This window comes from Priapulus caudatus, unplaced genomic scaffold (genome assembly GCF_000485595.1).
Source record: "Priapulus caudatus unplaced genomic scaffold, Priapulus_caudatus-5.0.1 Scaffold2449, whole genome shotgun sequence".
Classification (NCBI taxonomy): domain Eukaryota; kingdom Metazoa; phylum Priapulida; class Priapulimorpha; order Priapulimorphida; family Priapulidae; genus Priapulus; species Priapulus caudatus.
Window position 1 is genome coordinate 204 of NW_014579510.1, and position 10,503 is coordinate 10,706.

At 39.7% G+C, this 10,503-nt stretch overlaps 1 protein-coding gene across 1 annotated transcript in view; it reads left to right on the top strand.

Moving 5' to 3' along the window:
* The first annotated feature begins 1,114 nt into the window (after positions 1-1,114).
* Positions 1,115-10,503, top strand: part of LOC106818711 (sialin-like) — a 17,356-nt gene continuing 7,967 nt past the window's right edge. Inside the window, exons 1-7 of the mRNA XM_014823387.1 lie at positions 1,115-1,345; positions 1,745-1,888; positions 5,584-5,671; positions 7,359-7,504; positions 8,742-8,829; positions 9,154-9,240; positions 9,815-9,954. Coding sequence (XP_014678873.1) covers positions 1,223-1,345; positions 1,745-1,888; positions 5,584-5,671; positions 7,359-7,504; positions 8,742-8,829; positions 9,154-9,240; positions 9,815-9,954 — 816 coding nt within the window. The 5' untranslated portion in view covers positions 1,115-1,222. The remainder of the gene's footprint in view (positions 1,346-1,744; positions 1,889-5,583; positions 5,672-7,358; positions 7,505-8,741; positions 8,830-9,153; positions 9,241-9,814; positions 9,955-10,503) is intronic.

The window sequence follows — 10,503 nt, forward strand, 5'->3', positions numbered from 1 at the left end:
GCGGGCTTTATGGGCAGGGATCGCATTTGCCGCCGGAACATATTGATTTGCCGTCAGCGGTAGTCTGTATCGGCGGCAAGTAAATGCCGTAGTAGCATTTAGTACCTGACGTGGATATTCGTCCGAGCATCGGATACTTATATACACACAAGTAAAAAAGCCACCCTATCACTATCCCTAAACCTAACACTAACTTTAAACCGACTCGGCTATCTTATATACGCTAGAACCAAAATTAATCTATGGTGTATAGCCTTTCGTATTGATGCGCAACAATGCTCGGGCGAATAACGCCACCGAACTAGTATCCACGTATATATATATCGTGGATATTCGTCCGAGCATCGGATACTTATATATACACAAAATATACACACAAGTACAAACAGTCACCCTATCCCACGGAATAGTAATAATCACCACGGTTCAGTGTGATTTTACTACTAGTATTTTGTATATATTCTTCATATGTTTTCAATGTTTGTCGATTACAAAGTCACTGTGCATTTTAAATCAGAAACCTGTGTATGCTGCTGAGTCAGTCCCCACTACTGTGTAATTTAATTTTTAAATCAATATTTCTATGACAGAAAGTCTTCAATTGTTAGATTAAATAAATGAATTTCTTAAGAATTTCGTTCAGTTTGACTGAATAACAGACGTTTACATTCTTATGTGTATAACTATTAACCAATTTGGCAATTAGCAATAATATATCATAATAATATTCACATCTTTGTGATGAGAGATATATAAGAGCCATTTTGAAACAAATGATCATAGCGAATTCATTGAAAATATTAGTGTATTGATTCAACTCGTGTAAACATATTATTCTGACGGTATATATAGCTTGCAGATGTTGTATGGGTAAACATAAAACAATGCCGTGGAAACAGGGCAATTCTCTTACTTTTAATTAGGTAAGATAAAATAAGGTCATGCATGCTCTATAATGATTACTCGATTGTGGTCAGTTTGCTGGAATGGATAATCGCTTTGGGAAATTCCAGCCGATTGCCATTACTAATATGTAGGTTATATTGATTATAGTAATATAGTACACGTCTATCGATCAGGTCGAATATGCCTTTATTGAATATCTGTAGACTACTACAACGCGACCTCCAGGCACCTAATGGAGAGACACTAGACAACGGTAAACGTGTGCCGACCAACTGCTATTCTGACGTCAATACACCTATAATATACCCAAGCAAAGATGGCGGAAGAACTTCAGGAATATAGTGAGAGGAGCGCAATAAAGAAGACGTTCAGCCAGGAGTCAGACAGCAGACAGGCACTATTTGCATCTAAATCTGATCAGGCGTGTGCATTCTTCCAGGTAAGTTATACAGATGATTATGTTCGATATCAACCAGAAATACCTTCTGTGTACGTGCATGCGTGCGTGCGTGTGTACATGTATGTGACACATGGTTCTAGGACAAATACCCCCTGGGAAATCCCCCCTCTCAGACCATTACCCCCGACAATTACCAAGATAATTTACCATTATCATGCATACAAGCGCTGCTTTTAAAATATATGTTTTCTCCTGATATAGATGTGGGATTTGTTACCCAACCAAACGACGTACCTAAATCATTAAAATGTAATGCCAATAAATGTTTGCCAATGCTATGTTCCATAGCTTATGTTATTTGGTGAATTGCAAATCGGATTAGGCCCCAATGTACCATAATAAATCAAATTAAAATATATTTTCTATGTTTCTCTCTAGAGATTTCCAAAGCGTTACCTACTTGCGGTTATGGCGTTTCTTGGATTCTGTAATGCCTACACTCTGCGGGTGAATCTCAGCATAGCCATCGTTGCCATGACAACCAACAGAACTCAGGTGGAGGGAAATGGAACATCTAATTATGTAAGAAATCTGTGAAGTAGTTGGCGGGTGAGGGGTTGACTATTGTGTATTTATTATCTGTGACAATTATTTTGTATGTCTCATTGTCTGGATTTACTTGCTGGTTGCTAGTTGGTTTCCACTCAGTTAGTTCACATTGGGCAGGAGGCATAGTTAGGCATTGGTTAGGCACTAGTTAGGCATTAGTTAGGCATTAGTTAGGCACTAGTTAGGCATTAGTTAGGCACAGTTAGGCATTGGAGTTGGTAAAACTGTAAGAATATTAATTATTAATCAGCACTAGTTGTTATTGTGTTGTTAATTAGTGAAGCTATAAATATCTAAAAAGTAAGTATTTTAACATTAAGGTTGACAGCTTGAATATGTCTTTCTACGTACTAATCAATTTTATAATGTCAGCATATATTAGTGTTACTTTAAATTAATAACATTCTTGGTAAACCAATACATCAGTGAGAAGCTACTATTTTTCCTGCACTGTGGAAATTTTGATGGACGTGATCTTTGTTGAAAATTTTGATTGCCTAAAATCGGAGGGAAAATGTATACTGTGAGTTTTAATTATAAATTTTAATAGTTGAGCAGAAAATATATTTACTTATACCTTTATATATCAAAGTTTATAGCACCATCCCAAATTCAGGCTCAGTTGGTGGTAGAGGTAATAATTGTCATTTACTCTGGATTATTGAGTGGTGAGTAGTGGAAAATCAGACGTGAGATTGCTGGGTGTGGGCAGACTCTAGGAAGGATATTAGCGAGAAAGTGTAGGAGTCTTAAATGTTCATTCCAAGAAATGTTTTACAAAAGTGTTGCAATTTAGTGCATTCTGTGGTATTTCAAATAGTATATATATAATATAGCTTCGTAGCAAGTAAAAGACATAGAAATAAACATGGAGGCCGTTGTCAGAAACAAAATTAGTCGCAACATTAGTCTTACCATTAACTTCCACTCGTAAACCGTTGATAGAAACATCGTAATGTTGCGAGAACGAAAAATCCTAGCAAATATCCTCATAACATTACGAGAGCTCAGACCCTCTCGTAACTTTAATATAAAGTTGAAAATAACACATTTACACTACGAATTACAATTATAGTGATATTATATTTTATAATAATGAATAAAATGTGTGTTTTTCTTGAAAAACACGTCAAAATCATTAATTATCTACCGCTAATAAAACAAAACAATACATTTACAAATGGCGTATGGCATTTGTTCTCTTGTTCTAAAGGTTTTCCACGCTTGCCACGACTCTCGCGTCTCGCGTTACAGTGTGAGAATTTGTCTTGTTGTGCAGAATTAATTCATGACCACGTCGTTTTTCATCAAATATTATTTATATGTGGTTAGCCATCATAATATGCATAAATTACTGTGATGTACAATAAATGTGTATGAATTTGAATTTTGTGATTGATTCTCATCCAATCAGCAGCCTTGTGATGAAGTTCCTGTTATCGTAAGTTTTCTAATAGCTGCGATGTGTTTCTGTCAACGCTAGTCTCGCAACATTAGCATTAGTCGTAAGTGTTATCGTAGCATTAACTTTAGCATTAACTTTACGATGTTTCTGACAACGGGCCCCCCTGGTGCATATATAATAAGTTTTAAATAAGTGCACGACCATCATCAGCCGTCAGCAGTAAAAAGTAGGCTATCAGAAATACGCTGTGGCGGCTTGCTAGCTCTTATCCTGCTCCATTAATTCATAGATGCAACATAACACGCCACCATAGAACTGTTAAGAATAATCCAAACGTAAACTATATAATAGTAATATTAAGGTAATGTATGGGTCTGTCAGTTGAGTACCTGGCTTCTATATTCCCACGAAATTACAGTAATATAAAAAGTCTCGGCTACTTCATCGTTGTATGGCAGCCAGAAACCTCGTTGCTGAAGGCATACAGATTCCTGCTATTGAATAAGCTAATACCTCTATTCCACACAGACCACGAATCCTACGGATCGCTACGAATTGATAAATTTTAGGATTCGTGAGAATTCGTGGAATTTTGCAAATTTCTTGTCCAAATCGTGACGCTCACACGATTCTGTTACGATGCAGGTACAATAGAGTTACGAATATTCGTGGGATTCGGCTCGAATCGCTCAAATATTGTCAAGAATTCACTACGATTTACAAGAATCGATTACGAATACTGCACGAACGTTAGGAATCAGTTACGAATCAGTTAGAATATGCCGAATGCATCTACGAATCAGGTACGATTAAAATTGAATTCGTGACTATTCTTGACGATTCGTGGGATTTTTCCTCAAGATAGGTATAGCCCTCACCCCTGCTTGAAATTTTGGACCTTTGGGCGTGTGATCAAGGCATCAGTTCCAAAATGGATGTTAAACGTAGAGCAGCTGTAGTACTGGTTCTGGAACTGGAGTATCAACACCAGCTGCTGAAAGCTAGAAGAAGACTGCTTCGAAGAAGAAGGAGAAGAGCCCCCAGGTGGTGGGTGAGACCGTGGCTGACACCAGCTAGAAGGCTAGAATATGGTCACTACAACAGACTGATACAGGAGCTGAGGGTGGAAGATGAGAATGCCTTTGCTAACTATGTAAGAATGCCACCCCACATGTTTGATGAGCTACTCAACAGGATTAGCCCAGTCATCCAGAGGAGGGACACCCCCGAATGAGTTAAGAATACCTACGAATGCCTACGAATCTATTACGATCAATTATGAATCAGTTACGATGCCTAAGAATGCACTACGAATTTGTTACGAATTAACTACGATTTTTTGGAATCGAGAGTTTGTGGCCAAAATTTTGAACAACTTAAAACTTTTGCCACGAATTTCTGATCGCTCAAGAATTGAAAGAACTGACTACGAATAAATACGAATCAGTTAAGAACTTCACGAACTGATTACGATTCAACTACGAATCCTAAAATTTATCAATTCGTGGTCTGTGTGGAATAGAGGCATAAGCTTGCAATAATGGCATAATAACAGCCCAAACACCGACCACTCACTCCACGCACGCACGCACGCACGCACGCACGCACACACGCACACACACACACACACATCTGTATAATTATATATATATATATAGAGAGAGAGAGAGAGAGAGAAGAGAGAGAGAGAGAGAGGAGAGAGAGAGAGAGAGAGAGAGAGAGAGAGAGAGAGAGAGAGAGAGAGAGAAAGACAGAGGGTGGGTGGGTGAATCAGTGGTTGGTTGGTTGGGTAGGTAGGTAGATAGATAGATAAATAGATAGATTGGTAGTTAGGTAGGTAGCTATATGGATGGATGGATGGATGGATGGATCGATGGCTTGATCGATCGATCGGTGCGAGGTTGGGCGTGGGCAGGGAGGTGGGAGGATGCGGTCAGGCGAGCAGGCAGGCAGACGGGCAGGAATCACAACTGGTCAACCACTCGTGAACTTATGCTTATACAGAAATGCTTATTATTATACACAACAAAAAAGAAATGCATATTGCATAATATGTATCTAGAGTCTATAGAGTGACCTTCGAATTCGTTGTCATAGGAAATTTTAATACTTCCATTTAATATCATTTGGTTATCTCTAGCACCTTCGGTCTGTATCCAAAAGCCAGATTAATGCTTCCCACTCGTACACATGTAGGTATAAATGTGTATACATACAAAACCATATTACAGTGTACCATATTTTCATCTGCTTTTAATTATAGGCTCCCGACTTCCCTTGGGACAGCCATCTGCGTGGCTATATTTTAGGAGCATTTTTCTATGGCTACATTATCACCCAGATACCTGGAGGTAAGTGCAGCAGATGCTGCATCGTAGATATTGATGTGCGTGTCGTATTTTTCCGAAGCCAAGATGCAGGCGTATATTGAAATATTCATGTTTCTTTCAATGATGTATATACTTAGAAGTACTCTCAGTAAATTTGATCAGGCGTGAATAAAAATCAACGCTTTTATTCGCTCCTGCATGATTACATGCACAATGGCTTGCGTAGTCGTAGGTGGAGTTGACGTCATCTCGTTATTATTCTTGCAAGATTTTGAATGAAGGTTTGTTAGCCAATGTTACTGCAAGATTAATTAGAGGCACAAATTAGGTAGTGCCACCCTAGTCCTGAATACTACTGACTATACTGGCTAGTGACGACATGGGGTTACAGGAGCCGTCGTTGTCTGTGTGCAGCTGTATGCAGCTTTTACAACTGTTTGCACTGTTGATTCGCTGCAGAGAACCTGACACGGCCTCGCTCCCTCCGCTAGGAAATTGCCAGATTAACCTAACAGTTATAGAGTTAGGTTGGAGGCACGGCCGGCTTCATTACCATCTATATTGGCTATTGATCTGGAGAAAAATCTGACCGGAATTTAGGGAGAATAATCTGACGGCGTATTTATTGCAGCGCGACGCTGTTCACGGCTGCTCGCAGCCACAGCAGGGCATATGAATTGAGTTTTTCCAGCAAGAGGCGACACATTTTGAAAGTGCTTTTGCGTGTTTGACGAAAGCTCAATGGAGTTTCATTCAGTTGCACGGCATTGTGTTGCGTCCTAATTGGCACTGAAGTATAATAAGCATGTAAAGAAAGTTCTAAACCTGGATTTAAAGGGGGTTACATGTGCTGCATGCATATACTAATGGTGTCGTGTTGCGTAATGAAGTAGTATTGATCGGGCTGTCAAAGTCACGTTTGAGGAAGAAGGCTGTTGAATATATTTTTGAATAAATGTTTGCCCACTCTGAATTTAATAATGATAGTTTCTAGCTCCCACTCCCGGAGGGGGCACTCGCCTCGGAACTGGGTAGGGGGTGCCTCGGGGACCTTGAAAACCTCACCCTGTCGCAAACCGCTTTGCGCCCTAAAATACACCCTGTCCCAATATACTGCACTAAAAATATACCCTGTTGCAATATTGTACACTTCAGTTATGTCCTGTCCAAATTTATTGTTCCACGTTATCTATCATGGACCAATCATGGACCCGCCTACGCTATAGCTTATCGATATTGGCGTGCCGCTAAGTTGTTCATATTGAACCTATATGTTGGCTTGCCTATATTGGATTGTCTATATTGGTCCAATATCGGCCTATATTGGGCCAATATCAGCCTGCTTGCTGGGTTTCTAGCAGAAGTAGATAATACTAATAGATAGTAGATTATCTACTTCTGGTATCTAGCTAACCCTGTGCCAATAATTATGTTCGGAAAATATACCCTGTCCAGCGGCACGTCCCCAGTACCTTTAACAATGGGAGTGCCCCCCCCCACTATACCTTCACTTCCTTACTAATTTCTACACTGAGAATATTTCGTGAAATAAATTTTGTCTACAAACCCCTGCTGACAAGGTAGACAGTATTTATGTTGTACTAGTATCAACAAGACATTATTGTTGTGCAGCCACTAGTACTCTATTTGGTTTTTGCTGTGTAATAATGGATTTCGATGTTACAAAGTTGTTTGTAATCAATCTAAGGCTGGCTAGCGTCAAAGGTTGGTGGCAAGATACTGTTTGGCGTCGGTGTTGCCGGAGCTGGCATGCTGTCCTTGCTGATTCCAATCTGCACTGAAGCCAGCGTCTACTTGCTAATAGCCTGTAGAGTTCTTCAGGGTCTCTTTGAGGTTAGAATAACTGTACATACAGTAGTGGCTTCTTTGATTCATTTCAGTGTATAGAACTAATATTATTCTGTTTTCATATATGCATTCTAAATCGTAGTAGTATGTATTGTATATTATTGTATAATATAATATAATTTTTTTGTATATATAATTGTGTATAATATTATTATTTTCTCACATATGCTATCTAAATTTTTGTTATATACATGTACTTCTTTCTGTGCAGCAAATCTTTATCATGCCATCATCTTTGCAAGATTTTTCAATATATGCCAAACTTGAATATATATATAATATCAAGAGCAGATAAAGAAGGAGAGCGTACAAGGGTAAAATGCTGAAACCATGCTGCAGTATTAGTCGAATTAATAAACTTTTCCCATTTTATTTTGACGATCCTTTGCAGTATTATTGATTAGCTGTCTTACCTTGTTCATATAAAACACACCGCATGTCCCTACGATGCCGCTACGCTGAGATAATGAGCGGTGAAAATCTGGTATTTTCACCGAAAACCGACTCGAGATTAGTGTGAACTGCGTCCCTCACTCGAAGTGTTATAACTTCGGGAAACCTCGCGTGTTTCCGTCAATGAATGACGTCTGTTATTGATTGCCATAGTGATGACCCCCACCTGTGCCCACCTCACGCCCACCTCACGCTGGATGTATAGTAAACTCTGGTAGTATTACGTGAGTCAGCGCCACTATGGCGCTACACAGCGGCGACCGGAAGCAACACACTGGAAACACTTCGAGTGAGGGACGCAGTTCACACTGATCTCGAGTCGGTTTTCGGTAAAAATACCAGATTTTCACCGCTCATTATCTCAGCGTAGGGGCATCGTAGGGATATGCGGTTTGTTTTATATGAACAAGGTAAGACAGCTAATCAATAATACTGCAAAGGATCGTCAAAATAAAACGGGAAAAGTTTATTAATTCGACTAATACTGCAGCATGGTTTCAGCATTTTACCCTTGTACGCTCTCCTTCTTTATCTGCTCTTGATAATATATATTGTGCGATTACACGTGGCATACACTTGGAGGTTGTAACACAATCTATGAAGGCTAACGACAACTAGAAGAGCGCAAATATATTATATATATTTATATATCCAAGCTATACAACTTACAATATATTCTTGATAGATATCACTGAATGCTATATTATGTACCATTTAGCAATATCTGTTGACATGAACTTTTATAAACCAAAGGAATTTATTGTTATAGGGTATGGCCTATCCATCCATTCATGCTCTGTGGAGTAATTGGGCACCACCACTAGAAAGAAGCAGACTGTCAACTATTGCATTTTCAGGTAGGACTGATTATAAAACGTATCTTTACAACATATGTATCTTTAACTCTGTTGAATGGCACGAGTTTCGATTTGGTATGACTGTAGCAACAATGACTGATGATTATATTTCAATTAGATGCAAAGTTTGCAGCATATCTTTACATTACGCAGTTGGGGAAATTTAACATAACTGTGCTTGTCTGTCTTATTGCAGTTGCTATTAAACTACTAACCCTAACCTTTAACTGCAGTGAGATCAGCTTTCATTAATTGAAATGTATACTGTACATTCAATCCTGAGAAGTTGGTTCTTTAAATTTTGAATATTTTAATAAATTTCAGGCTCATATCTGGGTGCAGTGATTGCTATGCCATTGTCTGGAATTTTAGCAGAGAAACTAAGCTGGCAATCCGTCTTCTACGTCTTTGGTAGGTAATTAGTTTTATTTATATTCTTCTCTCATATTCATAGTGATGCCTAAATGAATGGTTGTTACAGTTACTAACTAGACAGAGTGCATACCTCCGCGAGCGTGTAACATGTATACATGTGTATAACAGCTGGCTCGCTGCTGGCTGCTGCTGACTGGACGCCCTAAGGCGAGCTGCTGCTGACTAGACGAACTAAGGCGAGCTGCTGCTGACTGGACGCCCTAAGGCGAGCTGCTGCTGACTGGACGCCCTAAGGCGAGCTGGTGCTGAATCGATCGTGCCAACGCTACACACACACATGAACACACACACGAACACACACACGAACACACACACGAGACCGATTACATTACCTCCCTGCAACTCCGTTGCGCGGAGGTAACTAGGTATGCATGACAGTTTTGTACATTCATACGTTTTACCATAGATACTAAGGTTACTTGCAACACAAGATGATAAATATATGTGGGAAATGTTTTTGCATATTGGAATCACGTATTTTAGATAAAAACACAAATGCCTGTTGGATGCTATTTCCCCAATTAAAATAGTATGAAAACTCTCTGTGTAGGTGTGCTCGCTGTTCTATGGTTTGTGGCCTGGGCCTACCTTGTCGTGGAAGTCCCAAGCAAGCACCCAACAATTGGCGTTGTGGAGTTGGAGTATATCCAGTCTAGCATCGGATTCACTCACGATCAAGTAGTGGTGAGTGTTTAAAAAGTGGCCGTGTTATGTATACCGGTGTAGCAGTGTATCCTCGATTACACCACTCTGAAAACCACTGGAATGCTATAGGCTTTGACCTAACCTGATTCGATTTCAACCTAGATTCTCGACTGTGTAACACAGACAGCACCAGTACCAGTGGTATTTCTGTCAATTGTACGTTGGTGTTGTAAACACAGGGCCGGGGGGAAGCAAATAAACATTGGTCAGGCCATTTAGCATCAATAGGAGTGTTTCACGTGACGTCATAGATCAGGTCACGTGTATTTGTTAAGTGTCATGGTTGGCAGAAGCGAAGCGTGCTGCTTGACATTTACGGGTGTTGCTATCCCACGGGCGTGGAGGGAGGTCACGTGATAACGTTGACGATGACGTTCAAAACGTTAACGCTAACGGTAACGGTAACCCTCACTCCAACACCGCCAACACTAAATCTTACACTAAATATATATGTATCGCCGCGCTATATATAGGCATTGTGATCCACAAAAATTAATCTATGGTGTGGGGACAGATATCATGATGCAAAAACCT